Source organism: Coregonus lavaretus (genome assembly GCF_964263955.1).
Source record: "Coregonus lavaretus genome assembly, chromosome: 2".
In the NCBI taxonomy this organism is placed as follows: domain Eukaryota; kingdom Metazoa; phylum Chordata; class Actinopteri; order Salmoniformes; family Salmonidae; genus Coregonus; species Coregonus lavaretus.
In genome coordinates this window covers 50,733,301-50,750,308 of record NC_139989.1, presented here as the reverse complement: position 1 = coordinate 50,750,308, position 17,008 = coordinate 50,733,301, and the positions used below count along the sequence as shown (strand labels likewise).

The 17,008-nt window shown below is 45.6% G+C and overlaps 1 protein-coding gene across 1 annotated transcript in view; it reads left to right on the top strand.

Moving 5' to 3' along the window:
• Positions 1–5,499: 5,499 nt before the first annotated feature.
• The window catches only part of LOC311139454 (liprin-alpha-3-like), a gene marked incomplete at both ends in the record, with an annotated part of 26,037 nt that continues 14,528 nt past the window's right edge, over positions 5,500–17,008 (top strand). Inside the window, 10 exons of the mRNA XM_084174331.1 lie at positions 5,500–5,838; positions 10,916–11,017; positions 11,289–11,453; positions 11,687–11,761; positions 11,850–11,909; positions 12,073–12,207; positions 13,979–14,071; positions 14,690–14,742; positions 14,883–14,976; positions 15,189–15,323. Coding sequence (XP_084030457.1) covers positions 5,500–5,838; positions 10,916–11,017; positions 11,289–11,453; positions 11,687–11,761; positions 11,850–11,909; positions 12,073–12,207; positions 13,979–14,071; positions 14,690–14,742; positions 14,883–14,976; positions 15,189–15,323 — 1,251 coding nt within the window. The remainder of the gene's footprint in view (positions 5,839–10,915; positions 11,018–11,288; positions 11,454–11,686; positions 11,762–11,849; positions 11,910–12,072; positions 12,208–13,978; positions 14,072–14,689; positions 14,743–14,882; positions 14,977–15,188; positions 15,324–17,008) is intronic.

The window sequence follows — 17,008 nt, the reverse complement described above, 5'->3', positions numbered from 1 at the left end:
GTGGTATGGTTCCCTTGGGAGTATGTGCTCATCCTTGTTGTTGTCCCATGGAATGGGTCCCCTGGCACACAGTGCATTCCTACCCTGCATTCCATTCACCCCATGACCCCCGGTGACCTCAATGATGTCCTCACTGCCCCTCCTCTCTGGGTGGCCATGCAGCTGTCAGCTGTCAATCACTCTGCTGGTGGTGACATCACTGCTCAGGGATGGACACATCTGTGTGTTTAGCAACATCTGAAAGTAAACTGTCATATTTCTTCAAAATGTTATATTTTTTATTCTCATTCTGGTAGTAAGTGAGAAAAGTCTGTGACAACATAAAGGAGAGACAGCTGGATGTGATCTCAGCTGTGATCTGAAGTTATGAGCAAACATAAGTTATATATGATCGTGACCATTATGAACATCTTCTATACGGTTGGACAACATGCAGCACCAGAGCAACACAGCAGATGATGGTAGACACACTGATCAAGCTGAGTGTCCCTCACACAGATTTATGTAACTGTCTTTACTTTTTTCTCTAAAAAGGAATCATTTTTTAGCTTTGATTTTTACAGCTCCTCGCCTCCATGGGGGGGGGGGGGGTACTTGATGAGTTGGTTATGAAAGTGACCTGTGTTACCTTGTTCTTATGTGTCCAATGTCCATAGCCTGAGGCACAGCACAGCCTCTGTTCTCATGTGTTAGTTCTCTGAATAGAACAACTGACTGTCTGTCTCTCTGCCTGTGACCTTTGGAACCCCCAATGAACCTCACTGGAACCTCAAGGAATCACCAGTTAATAATAGGAAATGATACCATTATGGAATGATACTAGTATTAGATATAGTACTGATGCTGCTGACACATGATGGCTTCTTCTCCATCACTGTCTCCAGATCAGAGCGCCTGTAATTAGGCCATGGTGCAGTATCCATATTGACCTGCAGAGGGAGACATTGAGTCAGTGCAGAAACAGCACAAATGTGGAAAGATAAGGACAGAGTACTTTCTGTCATTAGCCTCTCTCTCCTATTGAGAGCTTTGTAGAAAAACACCCATACCTTTGGGCTGTTTACCAAACCAATATGCCTACAGATCAATAAAATGACATTAAAAAAACATGAACAGTTACTCTCTGCTGTGAGTCGAATGATATGGGATCATCATCTCCCAGCATCACAGGAACAAACTGTCCAGTTCTTCACTGTAATCCTGCAGATGGGATTTCTGTTAGACATTGTCCTGAGCTTTCGCTAATAGACCTTATTCAGATAAAGGTAGTTTAAAAAGCACAGAAATGTGCCAATTCACAGTGTGCTTCTCATCTGGTCACCACTACTCCCGAGTGGCGCAGTGGTCTAAGGCACTGCATCGCAGTGCTATCTGTGCCACTAGAGATCCTGGTTCGTATCCAGGCTCTGTCGTAGCCGGCCGCGACCGGGAGACCCATGGGGCGGCGCACAATTGGCCCAGCGTCGTCCAGGGTAGGGGAGGGAATGGCCGGCAGGGATGTAGCTCAGTAGAGCATGGTGTTTGCAACGCCAGGGTTGTGGGTTCGATTCCCACGGGGGGGCCAGTATGAAAAATATAATATAATGTATGCACTAACTGTAAGTCGCTCTGGATAAGAGCGTCTGCTAAATGACTAAAATGTAAATGTCTGGTGTCTTCTGAGGGGAGGCATCAGTGACAGCCAGTCCTCTCCCTGCAACAGCAAGGTATAGGACAGAGAGTTGCTGAAACCTGTTATGTCATATGTGTCCTATCCATTGTCACTATCTGCACACTGTGGAATCTCAGAGAGCAAGTCTTTGGAACAATAGCAGTATTTGTGATTTGGCATGAGATGGACGAGGGATTTAAATGTTGGTAATGGGCAGATCAAGTGTCTTCTCAATAAGGTCTTTGGCCAAAGAGTGGTGGATTACAAATGTATCTGAAGGAAAGAAGAGAAAGGGCATCAGGGGAGACAGGGACTGAGGATCCGTTTGGCCCCTCTGAGGTCAGACTGCTGCCACCTCTGGTCTGACCCTGACCTTAGTCTGACCTGGAAGGAATGAGGGAGGGAGGGAGGGGGGTGTTATGATAAACTATGCAATGGACTCACTTTTCTGTCTGACAATTATTGGTTTTGACATCACATCTGTCCTTATCTGAAGTGGGGACCAGCAGACATACTCAGATTATTGACACATTCATTCTACTGAGTGCCTCGGCAATAGCTTTCTGTCTCTTCTCCAAAGGAAAGATTATTGCCTATTTGAATGCTCTCTCTGTGCATTACAGTGACATAATCCTCTAAGAGAAAATTACGTCATCCCTTCCGGGACTCTTCTTACCACCCCAACCAATTGAGTTGAAACCAATTTAAATGTATTCTATTGGCTCTGCCAGTTCCAGAAACCGCCTTATCTTGCTTCGGTTGGTTGAAGTGTAACCGGTGCCCTGTGGTGATTGGTGTCAACTGCACATCTGTCTGTGCGTCCGACCATGAAAAGAATACAGGTGGAGATGACTAGCGGGTAATTTGGTTTTGACATTTATAGACGGTTTGCATTTCTGTAGAAATACGTTCAAAATCCATGATATACACAGATGAATTTAGAAAAATCCGAAAAATAACACAGCATTTGATCATAAACCATATTTAGGCCTGAACATTTAAGGACCCACTCTGCACAACAAAACATTAAATGGTGAAATATGTTCAAGAAAAAACTGATTATTTGGGATATACATAGCTTTATTGTGTGTGTGTTAGTAATAGGTGAGTTTTGAACTGTGAATGACGCAGTTCTCTTACTAGACACCAGAGGGGGAGGATGTTTCACTGTAGCCTACAATATGAGGCTATAGAAGTTATTAGTCCTTCTCTGATTTCCATACATGTCGGGTCTAACATTGAATGTGAGTGTAATTTTAATGTGTGTCAATGTAAAAAAAAATCACGACTGTGCCCTCATGAGTGTGTGCGCGCGCTCCCATGCATGATCAATAAATTGTATAGCCCGGCGTGCGTGAGTGGGCGCGTGAGAGCTACGAGATTGTTGCTTTAAGACCCAGCACCTTTTCATCCGAGGGAGGGAGGAGAATGAGGAGAGGGAGAAAGACTGGGGTTGTCTATGGTGAGGTGTAACGTCGCTCGCGCCCAGTGCCATCGTTTACATGTGTGAGAAGGGAGAGGAAAGGGGGTTGCTGGCTGGCAACCGGATTTTCACGGCGATACGACTTTTAACGGCGAGATGCTCCGATGGGGTAAATGGGAATTATGTATTTTTTGCTTTCGATGATGATAAGGGTGAGATAAGATAATGAATACAACATTGGTATCTGACATTTAATTAATGTTGTGAGATAGAGTTGTGCATGATCTGCCAGCTGTTTATGAGGAGGGGGATGGAGAGGGGGCGAGGCGGTTTGGTGTAAACGCCTAACATTCGGTATAACGGGATGCTTCATTGCCTACAATATAATTGAGACATTTAAGAAGAATGCACAATCTTTCATTTGTGCGTGTAGCCTTTATTTCGTTTGCCGAATAATTTGCATAGAGGCCATCGGAAGGAAATCGGATGGGAGGAGGCAATAGGCTACATAGCCTAAATACATGACATATTCAGTTTTATTTTTTTCACGTCGCTTTTCTGTTGTGACAGTGGTTTTAATTTATTAGGCCTAACATAGACCCTTCTCGCTAAATATATTTTCAGATTGTAGCATACATAGTGTGAGACAGAGGTTATTGTGAGACAGAGATATATTCCCTACTACAGACTACACATAGTCCATAATTACAATGATGACAATTTAAATTCATATACATTATGAGACTGCCCCGAATAAATACATGTCTGTCTGTCTATCTCTGTAGGCTATTAAGGGCTACATCCGGCTCGCTTATTTTACCCATGATCCCCCTACTGAACGAGATGGCCAGGCTAAGGCTACAGCGTAACCCTCCATGACTCTAGTTTCCGTATATAACGCGCATCCATGATTAGCATTATGACTAATAGGCTGTATGGACAGATAAGAGCAGAGACGGATGGATACATAGCTTCAGACAGACGTGTGCAACGGAGTAGGTTGCCGTGGAGGCTGGACAGAATTAATGCAATAGGCTCCTATATGTATTCTCATGATTAGTCATTGTGGTGGATTAGAGATAGGTGTGTGTGTGTTTATTTGCTGTCCAATGAATGTGTGAAGTGTGTGTGTGTGTGTGTGTGTGTGTTTGTGTGCATGTGTGTGTGTATTTTGGAAAATATTGGTAGTGGAGGTTGATTAGACAGAATTTTTTTTCATCAAGTCAAATGCTTACAATGTGCAATACCTAAGCTACAGTAGTCGTCTTAATTATCTGGACTGCTCTGTAAACAGCTGCTCCCAACTGGCTATGATAGATTTTATTTAGTAATTTCATCTGGTTTTGTGTCTGTACTGGCCACCCCATCATCTCACCTGGTCCACCCACATCTCAGAGAAGGGGTTCTCCACTTCCTCCTCTTTCGGCCTGGATTGTCTTTATGATGTCGGTTACTAACAAACTGTTCTCTAAAATCTGTGGCATTATTAGATGCAAGTATGAGGCTCTTTCATCTTGTCAATTACAATGATATAAGGTGTTTTAGGGACCCTCCTATGCCATATGATGGGATTGAGAGCCTTGAGAGTTGAATTGAAAAACAGTATAATTTCTCTTCTTGTTTTCTATCACCTTTTTCTCTCTTTTCCAGCTGCTTCTCTCATCTGTCTGAAGACCACCCTGGGGCGTCCGAGGCCCTCCACTACACCTGCCCTCCCTCTTGCCCCTTCCCTAAACCCTTAGACACCCCCCATGGACTCCTCCTAACTTTGGGAACCTAACTGCACCCCACCCAAAGACACACACCGCACCCCAAATGTACCTCACAATTACCTAGGCTCTGTCACTCAGCCAGACTCACTGAGACAACCAATCAGTTGCTATTAGGACAAGCAGAGAGCCAATCAGGTGTTTGCCAGACACAGCAGAGCTATTCCTGTGGGAGCAATACATCCAACGGAGCTAATTAGGTGAAGCCAGGAAGTAGAGATGAGGAAGTAGCAAGGTACAGAGTGACAAGCCGTTAACCAACCAAACACAGGCTTGTTAATGATGACTGTGACGTCTTATTCATAGAGAGGAGAGGTACAGAGGAGAGAGAAGAGTAACAGAGTGCCACCTTTCTGCTTGCCTGTCTACCAACCTCTCTCACGTAGTAACAGGAGAAAAGGACAAGGACACAAACAAAAGAGAGAGAGAGACCAAGGGCCAAAGCTAGGCAGAGAGAAAAAGAGAGAGAGAGACAAAAGAGAACAGAGTGCCAACACACCTTACCTCAGACAAACATACACACTTCCAAACATTCCGTGGGCCCCTTGAAGCAAATTCTCCCGGAACACTCCCACACTCTCTCCACCGACACCCACTAACTCTCAGCTAACACCCCACACACTCCAGTCCTCTCCCACACACTCTCCGGCCTCAAGATGATGTGCGAGGTGATGCCAACCATCTCTGAGGATGGGCGTGGCGGGAGTGGAGGAGGGCCTTCCTCTCCGGGAGGGAGTGGCGGGGGAATGGGAGGCGGTATGGGAGGCATGGGGGGTGGGTACGGGGGCAGAGGGGAGCCCCGGGGCGGAGGTGATGAGGGGGGCAGCACGGGGAACCTGGAGTCTCTGATGGTGAACATGCTGACTGAGAGGGAGAAGCTGCTGGACAGCCTGAGGGAGACCCAGGACAGTCTGGGGACGGCCCAGCTTCGCCTCCGAGACCTGGGCCATGAGAAAGACTCCCTCTCGAGACAGCTGTCCATCGCCCTGCCACAGGTACACACAGGGGGAGGGAGGGTGTGTCTGTGTGCGCGTTCGTGCGTTCGTGTGCACTTGCGTATGTGACTGCCTGTGTGTGTGTGTTTCTGTGTGTGCATCCGTGTGTGCATGCTTGAGTTTTTTGTGTGTGTGCGTCGTATGTGTGTTTACATGGTAAGTGTGAGATCTGGAAAAAGAATCTATAGAGACCTTCCTGTTGCCTTGCTACAAACACAATGTGAGTGTGAAAAAGAGAGAGTGAGTGTATACAGTGTGTTCGGAAAGTATTCAGACCCCTTGACTTTGTACACATTTTGTTACGTTACAGCCTTATTCTAAAATGGATTAAATAAAAAAATGTCCTCATCAATCTACACACAATACCCCATAATGACAAAGTGAAAACAGATTTATTTTTGCAATAAAAAATAAAAAACAGAAATACCTTACTTACACCTGTCTATATAAGGTCCCACAGTTGACAGTGCATCTCAGAGCAAAAACCAAGCCATGAGGTCGAAGGAATTGTCCGTAGAGCTCCGAGACAGGATTGTGTTGAGGCACAGATCTGGGGAAGGGTACCAAAACATTTCTGCAGCATTGAAGGTCCCCAAGAACACAGTGGCCTCTATCATTCTTAAATGGAAGAAGTTTGGAACCACCAAGACTCTTCCTAGAGCTGGCCGCCCGGCCAAACTGAGCAATCGGGGGAGAAGGGCCTTGGTCAGGGAGGTGACCAAGAACCCGATGGTCACTCTGACAGAGCTCCAGAGTTCCTCTGTGGAGATGGGAGAACCTTCCAGAAGGACTACAATCTCTGCAGCACTCCACCAATCAGGCCTTTATGGAAGAGTGGCCAGACGGAAGCTACTCCTCAGTAAAAGGCACATGACAGCCCACTTGGAGTTTGCCAAAAGGCACCTAAAGGACTCTCAGACCATGAGAAACAAGATTCTCTGGACTGATAAAACCAAGATTGAACTCTTTGGCCTGAATGCCAAGCGTCACATCTGGAGGAAACCTGGCACCATCCCTACGGTGAAGCATGGTGGTTGCAGCATCATGCTGTGGGGATGTTTTTCAGCTGCATGGACTGGGAGACTAGTCAGGATTGAGGGAAAGATGAACGGAGCAAAGTACATAGAGATCCTTGATGAAAACCTGCTCCAGAGCGCTCAAGACCTCAGAATGGGGCAAAGGTTCACCTTCCAACAGGACAACGACCCTAACCACACAGCCAAGACTATGCAGGAGTAGCTTCGGGACAAGTCTCTGAATGTCCTTGAGTGGCCCAGCCAGAGCCCGGACTTGAACCCGATCGAACATCTCTGGAGAGACCTGAAAATAGCTGTCCAGCGACACTCCCCATCCAACCTGACAGAGCTTGAGAGGATCTGCAGAGAAGAATGGGAGAAACTCCCAAAATACAGGTGTGCCAAGCTTGTAGTGTCATACCCAAGAAGACTCGAGGCTGTAATCGCTGCCAAAGGTGCTTCAACAAAGTGCTGAGTAAAGTGTCTGAATACTTATGTAAATGTGATATTTCAGTTTTTTATTTTTAATAAATTTGCTGAAATTGATAAAAAACTGTTTTTGCTTTGTCATTATGGGGTATTGTGTGTAGATTGATGAGGGAAAAAAAACAATTTAATCAAATTTAGAATAAGGCTGTAATGTAACAAAATGTGGAAAAAGTCAAGGGGTCTGAATACTTTCCGAATTTACTGTAGCTATCTCTGTATTGTCACGTGTAATTGCACTCCATATGTTTCAGTAGCTGTGTCCCTGAGATAATGTACAGTCATTGCTAAATGGTTGTTTATGCTCAGACTTTAACATTATGGTTATGGTTTTATGTGGCTTCTCTTATCCATCTACTGGACATACCAATGAGCTGTTCAGTTTTGTACTGAGTTGTTACATCTGTACTTAGCTGTTCCGTTATGTTCTTGTCTGTTTTAGTTGGGATGTGGTTGTTCCTGCTCATACTGACCACTTCTGGTGCATATTGAGCAGGGCTGTGGCTGAATCATGACTTAGACATGATGACAGACTGTTACATATTATTGGCGGTTCCATTCGATTGAGTAAAGGACCTCTATAATACCTTTGCCAATATTAGCCCACATCCTTATTCCCGTGGAGTAATCATTCTAGTGTGACTGACTCCACTGAACATGCGAAGAGGACTCCATCTTGGATTTCTGACAGGCAGTCTCCCTGGATGCCTAAGTGGAGTGATGCGGTTTATTTTGTTAGAACCCATATATTCTCTAAATTATTGGAAGGAATAACAGATGTGATAGGGCAGTGTGTTCTCATCGAGAATGACTGGACATTAAAGGGCCATATTACCTCACTGAGAGGGGGATCAATATGGTGCACACATCTGCAGACACACACATACACAAATGACGCGAGCAGCACAGACCACTGTGATAGATTCAATACTAGCACTAGCAGCACAGAGCGCTGTGATAGATTCAACACTAGCGCTAGCAGCACAGAGCGCTGTGATAGATTCAACACTAGCGCTAGCAGCACAGACCACTGTGATAGATTCAACACTAGCGCTAGCAGCACAGACCACTGTGATAGATTCAACACTAGCGCTAGCAGCACAGAGCGCTGTGATAGATTCAACACTAGCGCTAGCAGCACAGAGCGCTGTGATAGATTCAACACTAGCGCTAGCAGCACAGAGCGCTGTGATAGATTCAACACTAGCGCTAGCAGCACAGAGCGCTGTGATAGATTCAACACTAGCGCTAGCAGCACAGACCACTGTGATAGATTCAACACTAGCGCTAGCAGCACAGACCACTGTGATAGATTCAACACTAGCGCTAGCAGCACAGAGCGCTGTGATAGATTCAACACTAGCGCTAGCAGCACAGAGCGCTGTGATAGATTCAACACTAGCGCTAGCAGCACAGACCGCTGTGATAGATTCAACACTAGCACTAGCAGCACAGAGCGCTGTGATAGATTCAACACTAGCGCTAGCAGCACAGACCGCTGTGATAGATTCAACACTAGCGCTAGCAGCACAGAGCGCTGTGATAGATTCAACACTAGCGCTAGCAGCACAGAGCGCTGTGATAGATTCAACACTAGCACTAGCAGCACAGAGCGCTGTGATAGATTCAACACTAGCGCTAGCAGCACAGAGCGCTGTGATAGATTCAACACTAGCGCTAGCAGCACAGACCGCTGTGATAGATTCAACACTAGCGCTAGCAGCACAGAGCGCTGTGATAGATTCAACACTAGCGCTAGCAGCACAGAGCGCTGTGATAGATTCAACACTAGCGCTAGCAGCACAGAGCGCTGTGATAGATTCAACACTAGCGCTAGCAGCACAGAGCGCTGTGATAGATTCAACACTAGCGCTAGCAGCACAGACCGCTGTGATAGATTCAACACTAGCGCTAGCAGCACAGAGCGCTGTGATAGATTCAACACTAGCGCTAGCAGCACAGAGCGCTGTGATAGATTCAACACTACCAGGGTTCATTGAGTGCGTCTGCTCAGAGTGTGGCACCACTGCCTAGAGAGAGAGGAGATGGAGAGTGGAGAGAGAGACAGTTTGATGGAGAGAGATGGATGCAGAGTGAGAATAAGAGCATGGTACAGAGATAAAACTGGTGGTATGAAACACACACACAGACTAACAAATCAGGCCAATTTGCATATTGCTGCATACTAATGATGGAGCTACTGGCGTCTATTCTTAGGTGTTCTGGGTTATCACATGGAGAGATAGAGATGGATGAAGGATTGTGAGGATGAGAGCAGAGTAGGCCTAGTGAGAGGATGAGAGGGAGAGATGGAGGCTCGGTACAGTCGAGAGACACCTTGAGGTAGTTTATGATCACATTGTGTCTTGGACTGGGGAGGGCGAGTGAGATAGGGAGATAGAGAGAGAACTCTAGAGAGAGAAAGCATAGAATTTTGGGATATTGGTGCCAAAAGCTGTCTCAAACCATTTTCAGCTAGAATCAATCCCAGAATTTGAAGTTCCTATGGGTCTGCCGTGTGCCATCTGTACATGGCTCTCCCATTTCTCCTGTCTCCTGTTTCCATTTTCTCCTTTCTTCTGTTTCCCTTTTCTCCTCAGTCTCCTCTATCAGTAGTTACCACTGATGTGTACACTGACAGCCCAGTCCCTAATATTACTACCAGTCCACTGAACACAACAATCAACAGTGTTATGTTATAATGCTCCAGGGCATGTAGAATTACACCATATACTGTAAGAGCTGGACTAAGCACCACTGCCTCTCAGTGGCTTGTGGGAACGCCAGTCTTCACATGCTCCAGGACACAGGCGGTTGCATGCTTTTCCTTACTGTGACACTGATAGTGAATGTGTGTCATGGTTTGATCACGCACGGGTAAAGTCCATCTAAGCCAAGATGGCCGACAGGACAGAGGATGGTACAGTGGCATATGTGGCTAAATGTCAGCCTAGCGTGCACAACATCGCTGGCCACGCCACAACAGAATGCTCATGAGGTGTTCACTGGTGTGTTATGAACAACCCAGGCCAGGCCAGGAACATATACATTATCTGCTCCCAGATATACATAGTTGGAAACTCAACGTCATACTATAGTCGACTCAGTGATGAGTTTTTATGTAAGGTGGCACTGTTAATGGTGTTTGTGTGTCGCGGGGGGGGGTCAGTGGAGGCTGGTGGGAGGAGCTATAGGAGGACAGGCTCATTGTAATGGCTGGAATGGAATAAATGGAACGGAGTCAAACGTGGTTTCCATATCTTTGTGTATGATACCATTCCATTTATTCCATTCCAGCCAATACAATGACCTCCTATAGCTCCTCCCACCAGCCTCCACTGGTGTGTGTGTGTGTGTGTGTGTGTCACACCAGTGTGTCACAGGTCTGTAATTAAAGGCTTGTTTGGTATTTACATGTTTGGTATTTCTTGTTGAAGTGTTTTTGTTCTTAATTTTATCTTGTTGAGCTGTTCATGTTTGTAATTGTGCTGTATGTATGTGTGTTAATGTACTGTATATGATTATGGCTTCATGCAGTGTATTGTGAGTAACGCCGCCCCCTTGTGTCTCTGCAGGAGTTTGCAGTGCTGACCAAAGAGCTGAATGTCTGCCGGGAGCAGCTGCTGGAGAGAGAGGAGGAGATAGCAGAACTCAAAGCAGAGAGGAACAACACACGGGTTAGTCAATCTGTTTCTGTGTGTGTGTGTGTGTGTGTGTGTGTGTGTGTGTGTGTGTGTGTGTGTGTGTGTGTGTGTGTGTGTGTATGCGTGTGTGTGTGTGTAGAATTGTGGGCTTGAGTGTATGTCTTTGTGTCTATTGATGTGTGCATGTCTATTCATGCATGCATATGTTTACGCTTGAGTATGTCTGTATACCTATATGTTATACAGTTCAGTTCATGTAGATCAGATCCTTATTCCAAGTGTCCCCTGCTCTCTGTGTGTCTAGCTGCTGCTGGAGCATCTGGAGTGCCTGGTGTCTCGTCATGAGCGCAGTCTGAGGATGACAGTGGTGAAGAGGCAGGCCCAGTCTCCAGCCGGGGTCTCCAGCGAGGTGGAGGTCCTCAAGGCCCTCAAGTCCCTGTTCGAACATCACAAAGCTCTGGACGAGAAGGTGTGTGTGCATGTATGTGTGTGTGTGTGTGTGAGTGTGTGTGTGTTGCAAAGGGCTGGACAAGAAGGTTAGTCTGGGTGCTAAATGGAGGAGTGAGTGGGCTGGCTCCACAGGATTTCTTCTTAACCTTCTGTACTAACATCCACCTCTCTCTCCCCTTCCCTCCCACTCTCTTTCTCTCTTTCCGCTATCTCGTCTTTCTCTCCCCCTTTGTCTGTCTGGGACTTCCTTAGGTGCGAGAGAGGTTACGTGTGGCTCTGGAGCGAGTGACTGTTTTAGAGGAAGAGCTGGAGTCCTCCTCAAATGAGGTGAGTTATCCTCCTCTACTCATTCTCCTTTTCCTCTCCACAGATAAAGCATATTTTCTAAACCTTTCTGTTCTCCATCTCTACCTAGTGCCATTCCTTAAGAGACCAAATCAAAAGACGACAACAAGGCTTGGAAAATGGGAAAGAGGTGAGGGGATTTATGCTTTATTGGCTGAAGTAAATGTTGAAGTATTAGTGTCACATGTGCTGCATATATAGTTTGCTTGGAGTTTAAGGAGTGACATCACATTTCCATCTTTACATGATCTTGTCTTTTCCTTGTCATTTTCCTCTCCTTCTTCCTTTTACAGCGGCTGCCCAATGGACCCTCCTCCATCCTGGATGATGGAGAGATTGACAGAGAGAGACAGAGAGAAACAGAGATAGAGCGGCAGAGAGCAGAGCTGGCCCAGCTGAAAGAAAGACTGGCCCTCATGTGCAGACAGGTGAGTGACAAATAGAGATAGAGAGAACTATTTATGTAATGTATTACACAGTTTTAGACATACTTACACCAGACTTACATGTGTTTTAAGGAATATGACTTTCATAGATGTGATACTGACCCAGATAGTGGCTTCTTGTGTGTAACTACAGTGAGGGAAAAAAGTATTTGATCCCCTGCTGATTTTGTACGTTTGCCCACTGACAAAGAAATGATCAGTCTATAATTTTAATGGTAGGTTTATTTGAACAGTGAGAGACAGAATAACAACAAAAAAATCCAGAAAAACGCATGTCAAAAATGTTATAAATTGATTTGCATTTCAATGAGGGAAATAAGTATTTGACCCCTCTGCAAAACATGACTTAGTACTTGGTGGTAAAACCCTTGTTGGCAATCACAGAGGTCAGACGTTTCTTGTAGTTGGCCACCAGGTTTGCACACATCTCAGGGGGGATTTTGTTCCACTCCTCTTTGCAGAACTTCTCCAAGTCATTAAGGTTTCGAGGCTGATGTTTGGCAACTCGAACCTTCAGCTCCCTCCACAGATTTTCTATTAGATTAAGGTCTGTAGACTGGCTAGGCCACTCCAGGACCTTAATGTGCTTCTTCTTGAGCCACTCCTTTGTTGCCTTGGCCATGTGTTTTGGGTCATTGTCATGCTGGAATACCCATCCACGACCCATTTTCAATGCCCTGGCTGAGGGAAGGAGGTTCTCACCCAAGATTTGACGGTACATGGCCCCGTCCATCGTCCCTTTGATGTGGTGAAGTTATCCTGTCCCCTTAGCAAATAAAACACCCCCAAAGCATAATGTTTCCACCTCCATGTTTGACGATGGGGATGGTGTTCTTGGGGTCATAGGCAGCATTCCTCCTCCTCCAAACACGGCGAGTTGAGTTGATGCCAAAGAGCTTGATTTTGGTCTCAACTGACCACAACACTTTCACCCAGTTCTCCTCTGAATCATTCAGATGTTCATTGGCAAATTTCAGACGGCCCTGTATATGTGCTTTCTTGAGCAGGGGGACCTTGCGGGCGCTGCAGGATTTCAGTCCTTCACAGCGTAGTGTGTTACCAATTGTTTTCTTGGTGACTATGGTCCCAGCTGCCTTGAGATCATTGACAAGATCCTCCCGTGTAGTTCTGGGCTGATTCCTCACCGTTCTCATGATCATTGCAACTCCACGAGGTGAGATCTTGCATGGAGCCCCAGGCCGAGGGAGATTGACAGTTATTTTGTGTTTCTTCCATTTGCGAATAATCGCACCAACTGTTGTCACCTTTTCACCAAGCTGCTTGGCGATGGTCTTGTAGCCCATTCCAGCCTTGTAGGTCTACAATCTTGTCCCTGACATCCTTGGAGAGCTCTTTAGTCTTGGCCATGGTGGAGAGTTTGGAATCTGATTGATTGATTGCTTCTGTGGACAGGTGTCTTTTATACAGGTAACAAGCTGAGATTAGGAGCACTCCCTTTAAGAGTGTGCTCCTAATCTCAGCTCGTTACCTGTATAAAAGACACCTGGGAGCCAGAAATCTTTCTGATTGAGAGGGGGTCAAATACTTATTTCCCTCATTAAAATGCAAATCAATTTATAACATTTTTGACATGTGTTTTTCTGGATTTTTTTGTTGTTATTCTGTCTCTCACTGTTCAAATAAACCAACCATTAAAATGATAGACTGATAATTTCTTTGTCAGTGGGAAAACATACAAAATCAGCAGGGGATCAAATACTTTTTTCCCTCACTGTATTATGTCACCCTCCAGGTTGGGGAGATCGAGGAACAGCTGACTGCAGCTAGGAGGGAGGTGACCAAGTCAGAGGAAGCCAATCAGAAACTGCAGAGGGATGTGAAGGAGGTGAGCCCTACTTCCCAATTGGTTGAAAATACACGTGTGTCAGCATCTCATTGTGCTAGAGAGGAGATATTTATGTCTATTTTCCCTACTCTCCTAGAGAAATGTAACAGTTTCCTATGGCAACAGAGACATTTGCATACTTGGCAGCAGTAATTGCTACTGTACTGTACTGTATGTGTGAGACTTGTAGCCATGGCAACAGTATCTCTAGTAAACAGGCAAGTGCATGGAAAGAAGCTGGCGCTGTCACTCACACAGCTGATTGGTGGCCTGGGGACTGGAATTAATTTTGGGGCTAGTGGTCCCAGAGCCACCCAGTCACCACACCCCCAACCTCCTCCTCCACTCCCTTCCTCCTCCCTCCTCCCTCCCTCCTCTCCTTCCCCCTCCTCCTTCCCTCCTCTTCCCCCTCCTCTCCCTTCTCCTCCTCCAGGACTTGTGCAATAACATTTGTCGCTTGGCAGAGACGTGGCTCCTCTGTCAACAACTTCCTTCAACTAACTATTATCATTCTTCTCCCTTTGATCATACCCAACTTTTATGTTATTTTCTCCCTCTCTTTCTGTTTCTCTCTTTTCCTCTGTCTGTCTGTCCCTCCCGCTTTCTCCTCTCTATCAGGCTCTATGTCAGAGAGAGGACATGGAGGAGAGAATAACTACCTTAGAACGCAGGTAAATACCACAGTCTATCCACCCCCCTGAATACACCAAGGAATGTCTCTGGCCATAGGCAATTTTGTCTGTTGTGTTCAGTTGTAAGACATTGCCTTTAAGATGCGTCTGCTGTATGTCATTGTGCTGTGTGCCTGCAGGTACCTGAGTGCCCAGAGGGAGGCGACGTCTCTCCACGACATTAAAGACAGGCTGGAGAATGACCTGGCCAGTAAAGACTCCCTCTACAGGCAGGTGGGTGAAATTACCTGCTTTCTCCTGGTTGTTTCTGCTAATGGGGAGGATTTGTGTTTTAGTGATGATAAAAGCTCTACATTTTGCGTTCAGGGTTGATCATTATTTTTGTTACTGACTGTGAGGGTCAATTCCTTCTCCTCCTACTCGTCTTCCTCTCCCTTCCTCCTCCTCCTCCTCCTCCTCCTCCTCCTCCTCCTCCTCTCCTGCAGAGTGAGGAGAAGAACAGGCAGCTCCAGGAGCGTCTAGACGATGCCAAGCAGAAGCTGCAGCAGACTCTACAGAGGGCTGAGACGCTGCCTGAGATAGAGGCCCAGCTCGCCCAGAGAGTGGCTGCACTCAACAAGGTACACCACCTCCACTACCTGTGTGTGTGTGTGTGTGCTTGCATGTGTACGTGTGCGCGTGCGTCTGTGTTTGTGTGAGTGCATGCATGCATGCGTGCGTGCGTGCATTCGTGTGTAAATTTGACAGCAAGCTCAAATCAAATAAATATAAAATCAAAATATGAAATAGATAAATACCTGCTACGACCCCTGCATGATAATGGTTATGGCTTCACCACACCATTCATCATACTATAAACCAAAATACTGTTCACGTTATAGTTCAGCCTCAGGTGCAGAACAAGTCAAGAGCTGTATGATAATTCATTGCTTGCATCACAAAACTGTCAGTCATAACAAATATGATTGTGAAGGAGATGTAAATATTTCAGTCATCAGCGTAACTTCCCAAAGAACCAATTATGTAGTACTTGTTGAGGCAAGATGGCTGAAATGTCACTCCAAATAAGATTAATGTACACTGACATCAGTGGAGGCTCCTCAGAGGAGGAAGGGGAGGACCATCCTCCTCAGTGAATTTCATAAAAAGAAAAATGGTAAAACATTAAAAAAGTTACCCTTTTTAGATAAAACTATACTAAATATAATCACGTCACCAAATACTTGATTAAAACACACTATTTTGCTATTAGATTCTACAGTAGCCTCAACAACACTCTGTAGGGTAGCACCATGGTGTAGCCGGAGGACAGCTAGCTTCCGTTCTCCTCTGGGTACATTGACTTCAATACAACACCTAGGAGGCTCATGATTCTCACCCCCTTCCATAGACTTACACAGTAATTATGACAAGAAGGACGTCCTCCAACCTATCAGAGCTCTTGCAGCATGAACTGACATGTTGTCCACCCAATCAAAGGATCAGAGAATGAATCTAGTACTGAAAGCATAAGCTAGCTAGCACTGCAGTGCATAAATGTGGTGAGTAGTTGACTCAAAGAGAGAGAAAGACAATAGTTGAACAGTTTTGAACAAATGTCTTTATTCCAAAATGAAGGAGAAGCAAGAGAGAGAGAGAGATTGTCACTTTTCACTTTCAGTTTCACTTACTTAGCTAGCAAATGCAGCTAGCTCAAACACCCTGCTCAAACAGAGGGATGCTATGTTAGCTAGCTGGCTATGACTATCCAACACAACACTGGAACTCTTCCAAGTCAAGGTAAGCTTTTACTAATTTATTGCCACCGGGGCCCGCCGGTGTAACAGCTTTTCTGACTGTACACTGTAACGTTACTAATTTGTAGCGGGTTTACTAACGCGTTAGCTAATACAACTAACGCGTTAGTTGTATTAGCTATGTTGACTATGACGTTACTTTAGCTAATATGGTGACAACGATATAGGGTATGTGTAGTGGTTATGATATGGTTTGGCTTGAAAAAAAAAGAATCTGCCTGGTCACATACAGCTGATGTGTTGTGCATTGAAGTCCACAAGCGAAGGGACAAGGTGAGAGGAGGAGAGTGCATAGATGCGAGAAGGAATACAACGTGGCTGCTATGAAAGTGAACTGTATTTACGCGTGATCAGGGGTGTATTCATTCCGCCGATTCTGTTGAAAAATGTTTCTTAAACGGAAGCAAACTGAATAAAACGGGGATGAACATACCTGAATTTGTCCAATAGAAACCCTTGTTTGCAACTGTTGGACTAATGATTACACCCTATATCAGCTAGATGCAGGC